The following is a 20392-nucleotide window of genomic DNA, read 5'->3' on the forward strand; positions in this document are numbered from 1 at the left end:
TGGAACAACACAATAATGTATGGTTCCCCTAATGTATGTTATACATGAGAACAATTTACTGGTATTGAACCGAGTGCACAGTTTGTATGCCATAGAACTGGATTTCTATGGTGTATGCGTGCATGTTGCCTTCATATCAGAATAAGGAGAGTCAGAATAGCACCAACTCGCGAAATCCGCGAAAATAAAAACCTCGCAAAATATTCGGCATACACCTACCTTCGTGTACCTGCCAGTTAAAAAAATAGATAAAACAAAACAAAACAAAACAAGACAAAACAGAATACTAGTAGCCTGGTAAAAAAAAAAAAAAATAGAAGTTTGTATTTTCGGCCTCTAGAGGTCGCTTCACCAAAATTTGTCGATATTTCCGATTGCCAACATGGCGAGCAGCAGACGATTTGTCAATTCCACAATGTGGAATCTAGATCTCTCTCGGAAATGTCAATTCGTCTGGACCATATTCATCATTGCGTTCTTGCTGCGACCGGCACAGGCATGGGATTCAGCTGATTTAGAATTGTTTGATTTAGTGGAAGAAGTTCAACAGAATTTCTACGATGTTCTCGGTTTAGACCAGGTGAGTTCTACCGTACGAGCGTCCTATATAGTATATATCATGTCCTGCTGCTTGCAGAAAATGTACGCGGATCACGACTGGCAGCTCTTGCCGTACCTGTCGGCCGAGGCAACGTGAAAGTACCGCTTATGGCCCGATGGATCGTGTACCGGTAGGGTGGCACATCCTATTACCGGACGCTTTTCTTTGTGGCTTTGAATTCCGTACTCATAGAATGAAATTTCGGCTAAAAATAACACCACTTATTCACAGACTCATGGAAATAACGAATTCAGCCAACTTATGTCAATTCTTCGTTCCAGTTTTTAGAAAATATGCTTCAAACATACCCCTCTAAAAATAGTGGTTTTTTGCGCGGTGCAAAATCGCATTGTATTACCGGACGCGATTTTCGTAATCGAATAATCGAGGTCTTTCGCACCTAATCCTTGCACCAGAATCACAATTCATCCCACAAATCACCGTACACATTCTCACCGAGCGGATGAAAAAAAAAAATCGGCAAATGAGGCTCAAATCTAGTATTTTACAGTAAAATGTCTGTCTTGACCATTTCGAACAGTTCACGCAATAAAGCCTTGTGAGAAATCGACAACTGGGATAGATTATACGTGCTTTGTCTATGGGAGCTGCACGCGCGGGTGATGAGTTGCGTGCCCCAGCGCACAACTATTCCGCATCGTTCGCGTTTGAGGACGATAGCTACAAATTTCCGATATTGATCAGTGAACTTTTGGTTCTAATAGAATCTTCAGCATTTTTCCTGTATGTGAGTGGGATTTCATAGAATTTCAGTCGCGAAATGTGATTCAAACATGCATGAATATTAACTATGACGAAGTGCGGGTCACTCAACTATAAATTTGAGGTAAAATGTGAATTTTTTCGTGTTTTTACATTTTTATGAGGCGTTTTTTGCGATTTCGTTCCACACAAAGTTTTGTGAGGCTAATCTACGAAGTCTCGCGCGTACAGAATGTCATCAGTACGCAAAAATGTGCGTGTCCGGTAATACCATGCGTCCGGTAATACCATGCTTGCCCCTACTACACACCTGCTGTGCTGAGCTGTCGTGTCCGTTCGTCCGTGTGTCACACGTAACAATCAGCACAATATTTAACTGCACCTCAACTTAGCTTTCGTTATGATTTTACAGATGGCTAGAAGTAAAGCCAGTTTCATGATTCATTGTTTGGTATCTTCAACTTTCAAAGAGGCAAACTTTGTTGGTAGTCTGTGAGGAATTTTATTTACGTGCTACAAAATACATGTAACGGAACTGTTAAACTAGTACTCGGTAGCCTGAATGCCCTGATGTTGTAGGGGAGGGAGTTGGAGTGAAGTGGGATAAATATTGCATGTATTAGACTCTTGTTAGAGGTATCTGTTTACAGGTAATTTATACGTTAGCTAACTTACACTTCTTCTTCTTCTTCTTCTGTTTATTCTGCATCCTTCTCAGTCCTGATCCTGAAGTATATTCAGATGGGACACTCATGTCTCGGACCCGGGTTGTTAATGTTACTTCATCAAGTTCATTAACTATAAACAGCCCAGTCACTGTACGTATAGGTACGTCGCACAGCGTAGTTACAGCGTCTGTTTGGGCTACAAGTTCATATCCCTACAAAAGGCTCATATTTGTGATATTATTGATTTTAAAATACCGGTAAGCTTATTGAATTAAAAAAAGAAGTGAATCTGCAAAATGGGGTGAATTGGGCCACCCCTTGGAAGGAGTGGCAGGCCTCGAATTTCGCCAGTTTAAGGGACAGGCAATTTTTGGTTTTAGGGGCACTCTCTCTCAAAATTTTTTATGGGCAGCAAGGAAAAGTTGCAGTAAGCATGGTAATTTTGAGAGAGGCATTGCGGCAAGTAGGTGGGGCATTGCGGCAAATTGCCTTTTGCCTCCCGGGTAATTCGAGGCCTGGAGTTGGACAGGTACTGTAGTGAGAAGGACAGACAGCAAAGTATGATATAAAAAATTACAAGCATGTGTCTGTGTCACCTTGTGTGACAGTGTGTGTGAATATTTTAATGAGTTTTATCGCAGGTGTGATACATGTATAATGCCAATGGTCCATCAGAGAAAACTACAATTAAAGGGTCTGAAATTTAAAGAAAAAAAGAAGGAAATCTGTGATATTTTCATCCCAAATTTTAATCGAGGGCCACCAAAAACAGCTCTGTGCTGGGCCACCATTTTTTAAAGTAAAGATGACTACCGCTAGTACCGGTGGCGGTATGTGTTGGTGGCCCAGTTAGTTAGGCCTCCAAATATCTTTGTCGGGCCGCCAAAAGAAAAAACTGGTCTCAAGCCTTGTCTGATCCCAGTAACATTATGAAGAAGGCAACCCATTTGCAAAGTAAGATGCTCTATTCATGTCTCAAGTCCACTCAATATTTTGCATTGTATGCTTGCACATAAATGATAGTATATTGTAGGTTGATGATGTGCACAAGATTGGCTGAACAAAAAGGAATGCAAGTGAAGTATTTAACAAATATGCAAACAAAATTTGGACTGGAACAAAATAAACTGAAACAAGATAGACAAAACAGAGAGGATGTGGAGAAAGCCCCTCTCATCTCAGACAGTGCTTGTTTTGTTTTCTGTCAGCCATACAAATGTATGTGTCTGTTACCCATAATATTTTTCATTCTGCCATTGACGAAGATTCTACTAGGATTGAAAGCTCAGGCTCCATAAATTATATTTTAAATTCACTTTCAAACCCGTGTGATTACTAAATTTGTGGATACTGCAAATGTGACCATGCACCACAAAACAAACAAAAAGTCGCCAGACATTAAATTTTAGTTAAGAGCAGATTCTGAAAGAGCAGATGTTAAAGGGCTCGTACAGTTTTGGTTGAGACCTAAATTCAGGTTTTTAGCATTTTTGGGTGGGATAATGAGAAACCTCCTATGAAATATGAAAGAGCATGTAATTCCAAGAGGAATTCAACGTTTATTTGATGAAAATTGGTTATGAAGTGGCTGAGATATCCAAAAAGAGCGATTCTGATAAAGTGTGGGACCCACACCTTTTCACGATCGCTTTGTTTCACTTTGTTTTTGGATGTCTCAGCCATTCCAAAACCAATTTTCATCAGATTAACTTTGAATTGCTCTTAGAATGGCATGCTTTGTACTATTTCATAAGTGATTTCTTGGTATCTCGCAAAAGGTTAAAAGCCAAATCCTCAGCTCCACCAATACTGTACTATCCCTTTAAGCTTTAGAATGATGTATAACTCAAAGCAAATGGACTCTTCTAACCTATCTAAATGAAAAAAAAAAAAATATTGGAAAGAAAACACACACTCAGGAAAAGAGTGAACTGAGAAAAGAGGCTCTGAAGTACAGTGTCTATTCAAGCGCTTAATCTTTACCAAGCCATGCTAGCTGTGTGATGAATGGGACAAAAAACAGGATGTAAGCCGCTGGAGTAACAACAATGACGGGATTATCAGATCAAACTGAAATTAAGCATGGCTTATCAACACACTCTGTCCTTAATTAATGGCAACTTTTAAAGCAGTAGCATCATCCTTTCAAAAGATAAGGAGTTAAAAGTGGCAAGTGTGTACAAGGTTTTTAAGAAATAAAAAGAGGACTCTAAAGACAAACTTAATCACACTATTCTGCCAAAAAATATTTGAGATAAACTGCTAGAAAACACACTTTCCAGCCCGTTTTATGATCCCAAATTTTAGCATAATGTAGAAGAAGACTTGCTCTTCCAGAAAATATGAAAAAGTTAAGATCGGCTTGGTTGACCCATTTCACCTATTTTTCAGTCCTCACAAAAAATCAATGTGTGCGACTTTTTGTTTGTTTTGTGATGCACGGTCACAAATGATTGGTCAATTCAGTCCTTCCAGTTGGTTTTCATACATTGTGCAGTACAGTAGATGACCATGCTACTTGATCGTCATACAGTTGAATCCCCCCCCCCCCCCCCCGATAAAGCAGAAGGTACATTGTAATTTACAAGAACAACAATAAAAAATAGCAAACTTAACCTGAATGTTGGACAAACCCATTCAGACTGTGTATGAAACAATGCAGCAGCGACACACAAAGATCTGTTCAATAAAATCCACACAATGTCATTGAATTATCGTTTTAACAGGGTACCAGTCAGTGAGACAAAGCATACTAATTAGCAGAAGATTTACAGTAAAGGAAAACCAGTCTCGTTTTGATTGAATCCCTTTCCCTTCTTTCTGATTCTATCCTAGAATGCTAGTCCAGCAGAAATCCGCCGAGCATACCGTCGCCTCACGTTACAGCATCATCCTGACAAGAACAAAGAAGAGGATGCTGAAGAAAAATTTAGAATGGTAAACTAATATAATTTTCTTTTTGTCCATAGATTTCTAGTCTATTCTGTAGATCACTATTTCCATACATGATATCCTTTGACTGATCCCATGGCCAAATTTAAACAATCTGATACCAGTATGGTACTAGTAGAGAAGTAGAGATCTCAAAGTTTTGATTCTTGAACAAACATGAAAATAATGCATTATCTTTCTCTGCATTTACCTTATAAATTGTAGTACTTTTTAGTGTCAGCTTGCATGTCTGCAACTTTCTTAGTGTAGTATGGGGATGAGCCACATGTGTGCTTTTGTATGTAATGGGCACCTCAACTCTAAATGGTTGTGTATTTTTATATTAAAACATTTTAATTTCTTGTGATACATTGTAGGTCTCCCACCACATGCCAGAATTAAATTTGATTTTAAAGGACACACGACATCAAATTTTGATTACTTTTTTGTTTGTTTGTTTGTTTGTTTTTGTTTTTTACCTTTGACTCATTAAGACATGATTTCATTTTTCTAAATGTTCTTTTTCAGCTTGTAGCTGTTTCAGAGGTTCTTAGAGATGAAGAAAGAAGGAAAAAGTAAGTAATTGTATCACAGGGAAAGGAGAGACAAATGTACATTGTGTATACTGGTAGAGATTGTGGAGCAGCTGAGCAAATATTACTGTATGAATACAGTGATTATCAGAATAGGACTTTGTGTTTAAAGTTCATCAGGCCTCCCTTGCAAGATTAACAGATCTCATACAAAAAAGTCAAAAACAAAAAGCAAAACGTAAGAACAAGTTGTTCTCAAACTGTCCACCAGGTTGTTCACTTATGTGTGCATATGTGACCCGCTACAACAAAATGGTCCTAAAGTCGCGCACGGTCGAAGCCGTGAAAATCGAGTTTGAAGTTAGAGCATCAAAATTGGTCAAAACTTACGATTTTCTGAATTTGACATATTATTAGAGCCTGACATGTCTTCTATCATCTGTCGAAATTTTAAAGAAAAATGATGAAAGGAAAGACCAAAAAATAGCGTTTTTCTGGGCCATGTTTTTTTGGCGTTTCAACGAAGCGGAAACTGGTTCGAACGTTTGGATTGAGCGCCACACATAGGCTCCGCCCCTAACAACGACCAGAGTGATCTCATTGGTCAGTTTGCTGCTTGCCGCTAACCGAAGCGTGAAGCTCGCACACTGCCCAGTCGACTGGTGCGTGCGGGCGGGTTGCGCTATGCCTAGCCGCTTCTCCTGACATCCTGGTCACTGATTGGTCGGTGAGGAGACCGCCGACGCTGTGTTTGAATGAGCATTTCGGGGGTTGCTAGGGCTTACCTTCTATTGTCCGGAGGTGAATACTGACTTGCGTGTCTCTGATTGCGATTGCGTCGCAAGGAGAACTTTTAGGGCGCTTTTCTCAAAACAGTGATTTCCCAGACGTCTTGACATGCTCTCTTTTAAACATCGATAGCTCCGCAGCCGATTATTTTTTGTAAGACGTGTTATACATCAATTTAAAGCAGAAAGATTAGGGAATTGTGTCATGCAATTTTCAAATAATCGACCTCGCCCGACTTTAGGATCATTTTGTTGTAGCGGGTCACATATGTGTGTAATCTTCTGTTGTACATTAACTTGATGATTTTTTGTCAGAAGCAGAAACAGATTCTAACAATTACAACAACAAATAAACAAACTCAAAAATTTGAGAAGAAATGGGACTTGCCAGTTCTTTAATATGATATCATATCATGGACTAGAAAAAGCTGTAAGGAAATGACTTTTAAAAACCCTTGGTGCGCTTTGAGTGCCGATTGGCACAGAAAATCCCATAATCTTGCACAGCACACTGTACAAAGTCCCAGGCACAGAAAGGGTTACAGTTGTCAAGTTCAGAGATCTACAAGAGAAAGGTTTCAGGTAGAGTATATTTTAGAGCATAGCAAAGACATGCTCTTATAGAAAATATGGCAGTGAAAGTGCGATTTCCCATGGATGTTTAAATGCTTTGTTGAACACGGGCAAATCAATAATGGCAGAATGGGATATGCCATTTGAATTGCCATGAATTTCATGGTTCATTACATGCAGGCTACAATTGGTTCCATAAAGGTTTGCATTGCCTCAGTTTCCTGAAATATCGGGTTGAATATTGTGGCCCTACCATACTGCATTGATACAATATGGTGTTGTTGCTTTTTTTTTTCTTCTTTTTAACAGTCTGACATAAGGTGTGCATTTTAGCACAAAACAGGAGCACAATAAAGGTGCAAAATAGGACTTTTTTGTTTTTGTTTTGATAGTTCAGGTTAGATTCTCAAAGAAATTCTCACCTTTACTTTAAAATATAATTTCAAATGAGATTTTACTGTAGAATATAAATTCAAATGAGATGTTCCTATTCCACACCAACTGAGTGATAGCAATTCTATACTGGAATATCACGTTTCTGCAAAGAGGCATTGAAGGGCATGACTATCAAAGTATGATAGACTAGTCTTTTGTTTGCATGCATAATTCAATTGGGTATTAGATAAGATGCAATAGAAACTGCTATCAAAGGACTATTTGAAGATGATTGTGAAACTAGCATTAGGCCATTATGTACCTTCTATTCATGGTAAGGTATCACTGCTGTAGTCTGTTTTGAAAAGTTCTCACGAGGTTTCATGCAGGCTTTCATGTGCTTCTTGTGGAAACTAAAAGAAAAATGAAAGATGGCAGAAAAATGGTGTTCAAACGTCTTTAAACAATGATTTTGATTTTTGAGGGGGAAAAAATGTTACGTAGATGGAAGAAATATTAGTTAGAAGTGGTTTACCCTGGGTAAGAAAAGAGAAATAGAAATGAGCACTGTTAACCCAAACACAAATTGCCAGACCTAGCAAGAAATTAAATGATGCCCAAATGATTTTTGTGATGCAAAGTCACATATCTCACAGAAGTGATGTTAATACACTGTATTGTGGCTAATATGTCATTATACACAACATGAATATATCCTGTGACATGTACATTATAATATGTCTGTAATTAAAATATGTAGGTTATACTATAGAGAGAATTTTCAGAAAGAAATAAAAAAATGTGCAAGGCATTTGCCTAGCTCTGAATGTAGTGAAGGCGAGAAGATATACCAAGACATTTCTCCAAGCAAGGAAATACAAATCATCTGAAAGTTGGACCTGTCGCCTACCGTATATCAGGCGGCAGTAGTACAGCAAGGCAAAACAGATGCTAAGGGAAGGCTGCAGTGAGCAATAACCAACTGGGCATAGCCTTAGTTGCGATCTTGTGCTCGTATGTCACTAGCTGTGATTTTAAATGATGATGCAACACATCCACAAAAAGTTGATTGAGTCAATTCCCTACAAGGCCTTGAGAAATTCATGTACATGTTATGTGTTTGTTTTTGGTTGGCATTGTCAATTTCTGGTTTGCAGTATATTGTGAGGAGTTGGTCTTCTAAAAAGTGAAATCATAGTCTGAATTTTCGGAGAGGAAACTGAATGAAAGTACTGTCTTTTGCAGTTTCTGTGACCCATTTTTTCCTTTACCACTGTTCTCCCCCCCCCCCCCCCCTTATTTTTCAGCTCATGAAGTACATGTACATGAAAATATGAATGAAAACCCCACAAAATTGTGAAAACAGTAATTGTGTTGATACTTTTATTAATCATGAAGAGAGTGTGCTCAATGTTTATGCCAAGCATCACAGTGAAATATTAGATATAAGGTATTCCCAAATTTGTAACCAATGATTAGAATATGATTTTGTTATCATGATGATTACGGTGTCAGATACGATGAGATTCTGGAGCATGGGCTTCCTGACTGGCGACAGCCGGTGTTCTACTACCGGCGGGTGCGTAAGATGGGCCTCCTCGAACTCACCATGCTGCTGTCTGGTATCCTGACCGTCGGTCACTACCTGGTCCTGTGGTCCATGTACTTTGAGAGGAAGCTGGAGCTGGTAAGTGGAATATTATTTATGGAAAAAACCTTTTGCCCCATGTCCTTGTGGCTCCGATTACTAGCTTTCCACACATGTAGAGCTTCCATGGATGTTTGTATTTGTATGTATGTATAAGTACATTTTAGTTGCGTTGTTTGTATATTGGTTGTGTACAGTATTTGAATATAAATGTGTACAGTCATATATGTAGGCCTATTTATGAATCTTTGTGTACATGTACACATATTTATGTATGATTGCAATATACCAGTATGTACAAGTGTACAAGTTGCATTTAAAAGTATTCTGTATGCTGTGCATACAATTTACCTTTGTACAACCTGTATAGTGTTTGAATACAGTATGTTTATCAAGAACATAGATGTGTGTACAACGTATTTAGTATGTGTATATAATGTGTGATCTGAAGACTAATCTGGTGAATTGTATACTGTTCATCTTTTTTTTTTCTGCTTTAACACATCATTTTGTATCATCTATAGGCACTGGAGGTCTTACATGTAATGCTATACCAGTGTCAAGTGTTGGCACAGGGTAACCAATACCCGCAGGGGTGCTGGATGCAGTTATATTTTCATGTTCTCCATATATGTCCCAGATCTCGTTTTATGATTTTAAGAAAAGTCTTAAGTGGTTGCCCGGATGTTAAGAATATTTACGTAAATTCTTTTGTACATGGTCCGAGTGTAGTACATGAGGTGTAGATGTGCTGGTTAGATTCTGAGTGATGTCTGTTTATAGGGGTGTTGGTCAATACTTTAATATCAAAGTTGTTCAGAAACATCAGCATTCAAGGGTAACAAACTTCCTTGAGATGTTATTGAAGGGCTGTGTGCTTGTGGCTGACAAACATGCTGTAGTGATGGCGTGAGAAGCGGATGCATCCCAGACGACCCTGCTGCAGTAGAATTGCTCCAGTTTCGTTTTCTTTCGTTATCATAGTGCATGAAAGAGAAATGAAGTAACTGGTACCGGTACTTCCAGATCACTTTTTCTTGATGGTCAATGAGGGATTTCCCAACCAAGGAACCTCAGAGTACAGTCAACCTTGCTTTATAAGTGAAATCTATTTGGACTGAAGAAATAGCTTCGACTTAGAGAAAACTTGACTTGAGGGATTGTAATCAATAGAATATAAAGAGGATGTGAAAAGACCTTCGACTTAGGCAATTATTCGACTTATGCGAGGTCGACTTAAGCAAATTGACTGTATTCACTCCAGAATGATGATTGTGTGATGTTGACAATTCTGCTTTGTGCACTGCATTTGTTTACATATATATGGTGATAACCATTTACAGCAAAAGGGATACATGTATCTTTTGCCTGAGAGCCTTCTTTGCGTATTTGTTATGTGGAAATAGAATTTAAAGGATAGATATATCTACACACAGTTCTATCTTGTGTTTGTCGTCTGTATTTGATACAACAATTTGGCAGCTGTGTGTATCCATCACAGTGAGATTTTAATATTCCACATTCTATGGTGTAGGTGAGAAATACAATGTACCTGTATATTCCTTAGGAAAAGAAGCATGTAGGAGACATCAGGTACTGTATACGCTATATATTTCGCGTGGGTTTTATTTTCGCGAATTTCGCGAGTCGGGAGCTATTCGCGAAATTAACAACACGCGAAAATATTACCTTCCAAAATGAATCCCTTGCCTTGATGATACGAATATTTCAGTACTAGTATACCATGTCACGGCTTACCGAACAGACCATACTGGCTTAACTACACGCAGCGCTGGCGACACAGTGTCTGGTCAGGCTAATACTGGCTAAGCTTGTTTACGCACGTCCACGTCTACTTACGAATACTGTAGAGAGCCAATCCATTATCGCAAGGGGACCACTCGTCAGAAATCTAGCGCGATGGACTTAACCACTTCAAAAATGTTGAATTCTAACTTACTAGTTCGCAGAGTTTGGTAAGTTTTTTTTTTTTCATGCAGTGTATAACTAGTATCATTCTTATTTGCTAGTAAGTTGAAAATTCACACTTTCTTTGCCACTTCATATTTTCTCTGGTCCCCCAATCGCGAATTTAACCACTCGCGAAAATGTGTGACAGCAGCAATTCGCGAAAATTTATGTACGCGAAAATTATAGCGTATACAGTACATTAGATAGATGCATGTTTATCTGATCTGTCCATTAGGAAGCACTCATCAAGCCAAAGAGAATAAAAAAGAGCAAAAAAGTCAACAGGCAGGCCAGCAGCCAGGTGACCAGTGAGCCGGCAGCCACCCCGTCACCCGAAGATGACCCGACCTTTGTCCCCAAGCCCATCCTCGCAGACCTCCTCCCATGGAGGCTGGGGTGCGCCGTTGTCTCGATGGTGCGCGGCCTCCCGGGCGCATCCCATGGTCTGGTGGAGAACTGGAAGGCAAGGAGGAAAGGGATAGGAGAAGAGTTGAAGGAGGAAGAGGACGAGGAGGAAGAAGAAGAGAGGGAAAGGGACAGAGGAGGGCCGAGGGAGAAGCAGCGCCTGGATCCAGCCCTGTATGACTATGACCGCTCCATCGGTGCAGCAGTGACAATGGCCACGGGTGATGGAGTCTCGTTGTCCAATGGTGATGTTACATCCAACCAGCAGAACAGCACTGATGTGACCCAGGTTTGTCGGTTGGAGAACAATGTAATGTATATGTTGAAACTTTTTTGTTGTATGAATGCAGCAAAACTCGTGTAAAGCAGTGTAAGAAAAAAGTTTTACTGGAACGGTTATCACGCTGATTTGATGATAAAATGGGTACCGTAGGATTTTGGGGTAAACAAAAAAACAATGTTACAGTGTATGTTTCACTTTTAAAAATACAAAATGTCATTCTTGGCCTTCTGCATGAAAGTAATGAGATGAATGTAGATATGTTTCACTGACGTGCACGTAGCGTAGAATGTATTGCTTAGAGAGAAAAAATGGAGAAAAGATGGAAAAGGAGTTCTGTCATGAATTCTACTTTTTGCAATTCATATTGAATAGACGCTTACTTATCTCATTGAGGAAATATGGTTTAATACAAAAAGGTATAATGTCTGCTGTTGCTGTAACAACTACATAACTCTCAACCCTTCTCCCCCCCCCCCCCAAAAAAAAAGAAAACCAACAGAATATTGAGATGGCAATCAAGTTGCACTGCTCTAGATAATAGGATGTAATGTGAGGGTGATTGCACAGTCACTTGGAGTCACATACAAGCCTAAGAGTCTGGTTTTTTCACTTATTATTGGTAGAACCTGGACTGGTCAGCATATGAAGTGTCCAGCCTTGTGAAGTGCATGTCCAAGTATCCTGGAGGAACTACAGACAGGTGGACGAAGATTGCCACGGAGCTCAACAAACCTGTGGACATGGTACGTTGGAGTGGTATGCAGATGCTCCAGACTTTAGTGAGCCCTTCACTTTGCTTGCGTGTATCACACATCCTCCAAGCTCCGGCTCAACATGTCAATACATGGTTGTGTCTACATGTGAGCAGATTTGGAGCTTAATCCTTACTGTACTTGGTTTGTTTTATTGGAACACCCACTGAAGTGCTTTCTTTGCCGATTGGTACAGATGTCTGCAAACTAACAGTCAATGAATTGAGATTACCTAATTCCCTTAATCCGTATTTTGTCATCATAGCTTTCCCATCAGACAAAGACACATTACTAGAATACTACACCTGAGTGGGCTTGCTGGCTTTACAACAAGGTCAAGTTTTGAAGGCTTATCAAATGCAGATTTAAAAAAAAAAAGCTTGGCAAAATAAATGTCTTGGCACATAAAGGGTTAAACCAGAGCTTTGATAGTGATTTCAACCAGTGGAGATCATGCAGTGTTGTTGTGCATGTTAGGAAGGACTTTGAACAGTGTATCACATGCAGGACAGATGTTGATATGCCATGATATGTGTTATTTGTTGCTTTGTTTTACATAGATGTTTGCACTCAATCATTTCTATCAACATATCTTCACTGGGGTGACAAGATGTATCTCATATTTTGGTGAAAATGACTTTTTTTGATTAATGGTCAGATGATCAGTTAAGTGATGTCTTGTCCAAGTCCTAGCTGTCTTACCCCAAAAATAAAGCCACCATGGCGTGTCAAAGGAAAGTCCATCCCATTTGATAGTGCTTTGGTTGCAATGTTTTTGTTTGTTTGTTTGTTTGTTTGTTTGTTTGGTTGTTGTTGTTGTTGTTGTTGTTGTTGTTGTTTTTGCTCTCTTGAACAGTTTTTATGCCTCCGCCACGAAGTGGTGCCGGAGGCATTATGTTTTCGGGTTGTCTGTCCGTCCGTCCGTCCGTCCGTCCTTCCGTCCGTCTGTAATGATTTTTGTGGACAGGGTAACTATCAAAACCTTTTGAGGTATCCCAATGAAACTTGGCATGTATGTGTATTATGGGGTGAATTTGTGCCTATCAACTATTAGGTGCACATGCTCAAGGGCAAAGGTCAAAAGGTCACGGTCAAATACATAAAATTTCACTATTTCCACCATATCTATGCAATGCCTGAAGATATTTTCTTGGAACTTAGTGTATACATGTATTACCCAATTAAGATTCTCTGGTGAAAGTTTGGGTCATGAAGTCAAAGGTCAAAGATCAAAAGGTCAAGGTCAAATACATAAAATTTCACTATTTCCACCATATCTATGCAATGCCTGAAGATGTTTTCTTGAAACTTAGTGTATACATGTATTACCCGATTAAGATTCTCTGGTGAAAGTTTGGGTCATGAGGTCAAAGGTCAAAGGTCAGAAAGTCAAGTAGAAATATTAAAACTTCACCTTTTTTCTCTGTACCTTGGAAATTGTTCAAGGTATCTTTATGGAACATAGTATATATACATGTACTGACTGGCAGTGATTATCTAGAGAATTTAGGGTTCATGGGGTCAAAGGTCAAGGGCAACACTTCAAAATTTTACTATTTCCCTCATGTTTACGCAATGCCAGCAGGATTTTTTTTACACTTGGTGTATGCATGTATAACCTAATAGAGATTCTCTGAAAAAATTTTTTTTCTTTTGTTTTTGCCTGAAAGGTCAAAAGGTCAAAGATCTAGTGAAAGTGCTGAACTAAATTTTTCCTCCCTATCTCGGAAGTGGCTCAAGTTATCTTGAAACGTACTACATATTTATGCATGTTCTGCCTGACAGTGATTATCTTATGAATTTTAGGGTCAAAGGCCAGATGAAAATGGCAACAATTTACTATTCAATACAGAAGTTGTACTTTGTTGAAAATTACTCAATGCATTTAACGTATGAATGGGTCAAAGTCAAGTTAAAGTCCTTAAATCCCAAATACATGCTCTCCTATTCATCCAGTTAAACCTAGGTCAAGGAAGGTGAACATTCAACACATTTGTGACATACTTGTCATTTTATTATTTTGCCAATTTTGAGAAAATGTAATCACACATTGTCCACATGTACTATCTAGACTTATTAGGAGAATCATGCATTATGGCGGAGGCATACCAGTCGCCATAGCGACATTTCTAGTTAAGTTTGTCTTACCTGGGAGAGTAATTTGATTTGAGTGATTGAAAAGTGACAATTCATTTTGGCCTACTTTTTGTGGGTTTTGAGCCAGGAGATCACATATTTGCATTTGTTAGGAAGAGAGAGAGAGAGAGACTGCACTAAATAGGCAAACTGATTTCCATTCCTATTGATAGAGATTTGTTCACAAGGACAAATAAATAGACAAATGAACAAACAAACAAACAGACCAAAATCAAACACCAAATTCACCTCTTGACTATTGTCATTTCTCCACTGTTATAATCCATTCTTTTTTCTTTTTTTCTGTGTGGCAGGTTACCAAGAAAGCCAAACAGCTGAAGACCCAAAAGTTTGCCACAAATGTTGATGCTGCATATCAAGGTAAACAAGCACCGTCCTGGTTGTTGCAAGTTCAGTGCTTGACGCATTGGAAGTAACCAGTGTTTTGATGAAATCGTCATGCAACTTAAAAATTCATCTGTTGACTTTTTTCCCATGCTGTTAATATCGTGTGCAGGGTATCATAAAGTTGTAGCCTGTGCATCATCATGTTTCACTGTCAACAAGTCTTGCATATTCATGGCTTTAACTGTGTTGGTGTACCAGATTAAAGCCAACATGCGATACCCCGGGGTAACGTGTGATGCATCATATGCTTAAGGCAGCATCTTGTATAACAAGAAAGGAAACAAATATCTGACTGCTTCTTTTATGCTATTCAAATATTGAACAGTGTAGCTAATTAGATGCCCTCAGTGATAAACAAGGTCTCAAAAGTCTCATTTTCTGCGAGGTCATGGAGGGGTAGTATTTTTAAAGTGCGGAGACATTTGATAGATATACAGATACTGTGAAGATTTTGAAATTGTTTTATTCAGCCTGACAAGTCCAATGATTTAGCCTGTTAATAAATATCTTTCAGATGTAAGTGTAGGTCATAGTATATCATTCCATTCTAACTTCTTAAATCCTATCATTTGATGATTTTATAAAGTTGATTTTTGTTTCATTAATGAACATCAATTTTGGTGCTCCTTTTGGTTCTGTGCTTACAAAAGGTTGGCTTACTGCACACCTAGCTCATGTTTGCTCTCATCTCTACTCTAGCTGATGTGTGTACTGAAAGAGTTTGTGAATGTGTGACTGCTTTATACTTAGAGCATGCATTTTTTATATTCAATGTGAGGGACACTGTCTCTTGTCCCCTTAGACCCACCTGTATAGTATTTGGGTTGTCGTCTCGTAGGTATAACAGGCGGTGTTAGTCATGCGGTCACCAGCAAGAAAAGTGGAATGACCCTGTCGGATGACATCACCATGCTCTCGGCCAGCGAGTGGGACGACCTTCAGTCGGATGGCTCTGCTGCGCCCTCGGGTGGCGAGAAACGGAGAAGGCCCGCAAGGCCGGCAAGGAATATACATGTAGACAGGACCCTAATGATTGCCCAGCAGTCTGGTGGTGAGAACCACAATGACACGATAGCGTCGAAAGATGAAGGCCGTGCAGACGATCAGGATGTTGGTATGTGTCGGGTCCCCGGACCACCAGAGCTGCCTACCAGTATGTCGTTATGATATTTTCTTCATCAAATACAAGAAAATAAGTTTTCAGGTCATGCAACTTAGGAATATGCGAACTTGGCAAACCAATAGATGAGAGAAAACAGCGACAGCGTAAAAGCATAAAAGTGGGACATTTTGATTATTCATATATGCCGATTACTTCTGTGACAGTACATTGCAAGATCTGCCAATTCTTGCTGCTGCTAACTACTCCATCCACTATGAGAACTTAGATCATGCCTCTTCAATTGAGTTTATCAACTTGAAGTTGTACATATGTGTTTCTAATTTGTGGTTTGTGATACATATCATTTCAGACACTCTGGTCCATTCTGGTGTGGAAAGTTGTGCGTGGACGCAGCGACAGCAGAAAATTCTGGAGAAAGCCATGCAGGTCTTCCCCCGAGGCAGCGAGGGCCGATGGGACAAAATTGCAGACACAGTGCCCGGTAAAACAAAGGTACTGTCAGGAAATCTCTCAACAATTTTCTCAGATCCTCATCCTACTGTTGCATCATTCCAAACTGTTGATGCCACATATTTTGTGAGCATGATGATATTTTCGCGAGTCGGGAATTGTAAGATGATCTACCGATCGCGGGTGATTAAGTTTGTGATTCAGGACTGTCTCAAAAACTTTCACAGGGAAATCGTTTTATGAGATAAATTCTTCCATTACACCACCATCAACATCAAAACATCACCTTCAAATGAGTAGGAAAGGTGGTTTTCCTGTACAAAACCAAACAAACCAACAATACACAGGAACTGAAACAGGAATATGTTGCTCTTGTGAGGTACAAATGTTTTGTAGGAAGCAGAATCAACTCATCAACACTATATCAACTCATTTGTTTGTGGGTGTCTGCATAGTGTGTGTGTTGGGGGGGGGGGGGGCTGGGTTATGTGTGATTTGGGAATGAACTGTTGTCAAAGCAGTCTGTAGTTGCTTTTGGAGAGAAACATTGTTTTAGACCACTAGACAGTGACCCCCTATATAGACCTTCTCACTCATTCTGAATATAGAGGAGAGAATCTGCATTTTGACCATCCCCAGCTTTTGTTTCATACCAGTTTCCTATTTTTCTTGATAATTTGACTTCACACTCCTATGGGAACTGCTCTTTCTTTCCTATTTCTTAGCCAAATCATCCCTATTTTTCTGTCAGAAAGGTTGGGAGATCTGCCTATATCCAAGTTTGCTGTCTGCACATTCTATACTATGGTATTAAAAATCCTTGTTGTAGTACCTGTATGACCAACTTCGAGGGATATCCCTTTTTGCAGGTAGCATCTGCATTGAGGCTTTTAATTGCTTTATATCAAAATTGTACTCTCTGTCTCATTCATACTGTGAAATATGTATGTGCATAAAGTTATGGTTTGAGGGGAGTATACTGTTGAGGTTCCAACCCTCACCTATCATCCAAGGATATTACTTTTAGTAATTATGACAGGGAGAAGAAATAACTGAGGACCAACCATAACCAAACCTTTCAATACCTAATACATGTAGGACCAGTGGAGCAAATGTAGAAATATATAATGAGCATGTCAAGGTTCAGGATAAGTTGATGATCCAGTCATACCAGTTTGATATGGAGGTTTAAATCCCTCAGCATGTACAATATTGCGTGAGTCGGTGCACCATACAGACTACGAACATCAAAGACTTTTTTTTTCACACGTGGCATTAGTAGAGATAAGGTTTTCTATCAATAATAAGCAAGTGGCTCGGAATATCCAATTTTGATGAGCTAAACTTTAACCCCAAATCTTGTCTGTAGAAATCTGACCAAACCTGAAAAATCTCATCTGGTGACTATGTACCTGGTATTGGTTTTTTTTTTTTTTTTTTTTTTTTTTTTTTTTTTTTTGTACCACGAGATTGCATGTAATGAGGAATGCATTTTTTTTTTCTTTTAATAGAAATTCGGGCAAAGGGTTAATCTTAATGTGAACAGTCAGACCGTGTTTCAACTTAAACAGCAGTGTGGGAAAAAAAAGCAAGCAAAACAAAATAGACAAGATTGTATCATTTGAACGAGCTTGTGTTAATCGCACGAATCCAAAAGTGTGAATAGCGGGTGTGAAGTCTGCAATATATTAGGTCGTTGAGTTTGGATCATTTGTTCATTGCGTTTTCGTTTTACAGGCACTTGTCACGAAGTGGATGTTGTGTGTTGCTTTATGATTGGCTAGTATTGTCACTCAAACAGGAAATGTCTGCTATCAAACAAAAGTGGAATTGCATGAAGTGTTATTCACCCATTTCAAGTGGTGCTTTACGCTATGTAAGATTCATACTTTCAATGGCTCAGAAGTGGCTCTTTGGAGATGTGCGTATGTGTTGCACACACTATCATGTGTGTGCACGAACACATGGATGATAGTTACACATAGTGTGACTATTCAAATGTTGGACTGGTCTGAGTGTGTCAGTAGGAAGTTAACTAAGAATGCTTAACCCTTTGAGGACGAGTCCTGAGTATACTCGGGGAGGTGTCTATGGGAAATGTGTATTGTAGCAAAATCAGTCTGTCCTCGGTGGGTTAACCCAAGAGGCTTTGCCTCGTCAGTTTAGGCAAAATTCCATAGTTACCGCATGCCCACAATTCCATGTGATGCCCAAAAAGACCCACACTAGTACATCATTTGCTTTTTAGGACGAATGGTGACAAATTTTGCCTGATATCCATTGTTTGAATCATATTTCTGACAATTTGCAAGTCTCTCTTTTTGGCTTTAATACCATATGTGACAGTGCACCTCAAAACGAACATAAAGTCGCACACACTGATTTTGCGTGAGGACTGAAAATAAGTGAAATGGGTCAACCTAGCTGAACTTGACTATTTCATATTTTCTGTAAGAGCGGGTCTTCCTTTACATTATGCTAAAATTTGGTATCATAAAACGGGCAGGAAAGTGTGTTTTTAGCAGTTTATCTCGAACATTTTTGGTAGAATAGTGTGATTAGGTGTGTCTTTAGAATCCCTTTTTCATTTCTAAAAAACCTTGTCCACACTCTTCACTTTCAACTCTAATAACTTTTGAAAGGATAGTGCTACTGCTTTGAAAGTTGGCTTTGATTATGAAAAGAATGTGTTAATGAGGCATGTTTAATTTCAGTTTAATCTGATAATCCCTTCATTGTTGTTACTCTGGTGGTTTACTTCCTGTTTTTTGTCCCATTCATCGCACAACCAGCACGGTTTGGTAAAGATTAAACGCTTGAATAGACACTGTACTTCAGAGCCTCTTTTCTCAGTTCACACTTTTCCTGAGTTTGTGCTTTCTTTCCAATATTTAGATAGGTTAGAAGAGTCCATTTGATTTGAGTTATACATCATTTTAAAGCTTAAAGTCTGCTCTTTCAGAATTCATGTCTGGCGCCTTTTTGTTTGTTTTGAGGTGCAGGGTCACATATGGTGTAGATGAAACTATGCATCAGTTTTTTACTGATGCGTGGCTGCTACAGTGTATCTCTTGCCAAGTGCACGAGACCAGTCGACGCGGGTACAGCAAATCATCTTTTGCTTTTAATAATACAGTGTAGTGTACGAATACTTGCTAGGTGCATAAACTCTTTGTTACAAGTACGCACGACAATGTGTTTACCACGTCTATCACCACTGATGGAACGTGCTGTCAGTAGAAATTGATACATTTTGGAGCAAAATCACTCTGAGGTCTTGATGGGTAAAAATGTGCATGAACATTTATCTTTCCCCGGTCTCTTTCTCTCTAGGAGGAATGTATAGCACGTTACAAGGAGCTGGTCGAGATCGTCAAGCGGAAAAAGAAGGGCCCCGTCCAGAGGTGATAGGAAGAGGAGTCATTGGATGTGATTATGCAATGACCTGTCACAAGACCCCTGCGCCCGATGTGGACAACTCTTTTTTTTTTCTGACTGAGGCTCATCATTCCCCGTGCCTTGTTACAACTCATTCATGTCATGTATCAACTGCCACAGAGGACCTCTGCCATTGTGATCCTTTCTTCTTTTACTTGTTTTTGTTCTTTTCCTTTAAGTAGACCTTGTGCCGTTATGATTTTATTGTGTACCGTGGGTAAACTGTACTTGATACATTGTATGTAACTGATCATAAGACATGGTGAAGGTCACATTAGTTGGAAAAATTCTTCGGTGTCATTTGCGTCAATTGTGCAAAATATATTTTTTTATATCATGCTTTGTCATGTTCTTTTCAGTTCTTTGTGCTACTCTCCTGTTCCCTGTCAAATCTTTGGGGGGGGGGGGGAGGAGTGGGGAGTGAATGCTGTGGAGTCAACCGTACAAGAATAGTTCAAGCAGCCTTCTTTTTTTTTCTCTCTTTCCTCCTTTAACCCTAACTAGGCCGGGGGGGGGGGGGGGGGGGGGGGGGGGGGAGGAGTGGGGAGTGAATGCTGTGGAGTCAACCGTACAAGAATAGTTCAAG

At 39.4% G+C, this 20392-nt stretch overlaps 1 protein-coding gene across 1 annotated transcript; it reads left to right on the top strand.

Annotated features, from left to right (window-relative positions):
• The first annotated feature begins 377 nt into the window (after nucleotides 1-377).
• LOC139710459 (dnaJ homolog subfamily C member 1-like) lies at nucleotides 378-20097 on the top strand. The gene is made up of 10 exons (XM_071622373.1): nucleotides 378-580; nucleotides 4828-4929; nucleotides 5452-5498; nucleotides 8708-8879; nucleotides 11047-11505; nucleotides 12123-12242; nucleotides 14702-14768; nucleotides 15634-15909; nucleotides 16268-16410; nucleotides 19702-20097. The coding sequence occupies exons 1-10, from the start codon at nucleotides 383-385 to the stop codon at nucleotides 19774-19776; spliced, it is 1659 nt and encodes a 552-aa protein (XP_071478474.1). The 5' UTR covers nucleotides 378-382; the 3' UTR covers nucleotides 19777-20097.
• Nucleotides 20098-20392: the final 295 nt, after the last annotated feature.

This window comes from Diadema antillarum, unplaced genomic scaffold (genome assembly GCF_040938485.1).
Source record: "Diadema antillarum isolate AM-2024a unplaced genomic scaffold, OU_Dant_1.0 seq00001534_RagTag, whole genome shotgun sequence".
In the NCBI taxonomy this organism is placed as follows: Eukaryota; Metazoa; Echinodermata; class Echinoidea; order Diadematoida; family Diadematidae; genus Diadema; species Diadema antillarum.

What these genes read in the sequence shown, in the direction of transcription:
- LOC139710459 (XM_071622373.1), top strand. Translation starts at nt 383, where the DNA reads ATGGCGAGCAGCAGACGATTTGTCAATTCCACAATGTGGAATCTAGAT. An exon ending in GATGAAGAAAGAAGGAAAAA is followed by an intron (nt 5,499 to 8,707) that starts GTAAGTAATTGT and finishes TTACGGTGTCAG; the next exon opens with ATACGATGAGATTCTGGAGC. An exon ending in ACAGCACTGATGTGACCCAG is followed by an intron (nt 11,506 to 12,122) that starts GTTTGTCGGTTG and finishes TATTATTGGTAG; the next exon opens with AACCTGGACTGGTCAGCATA.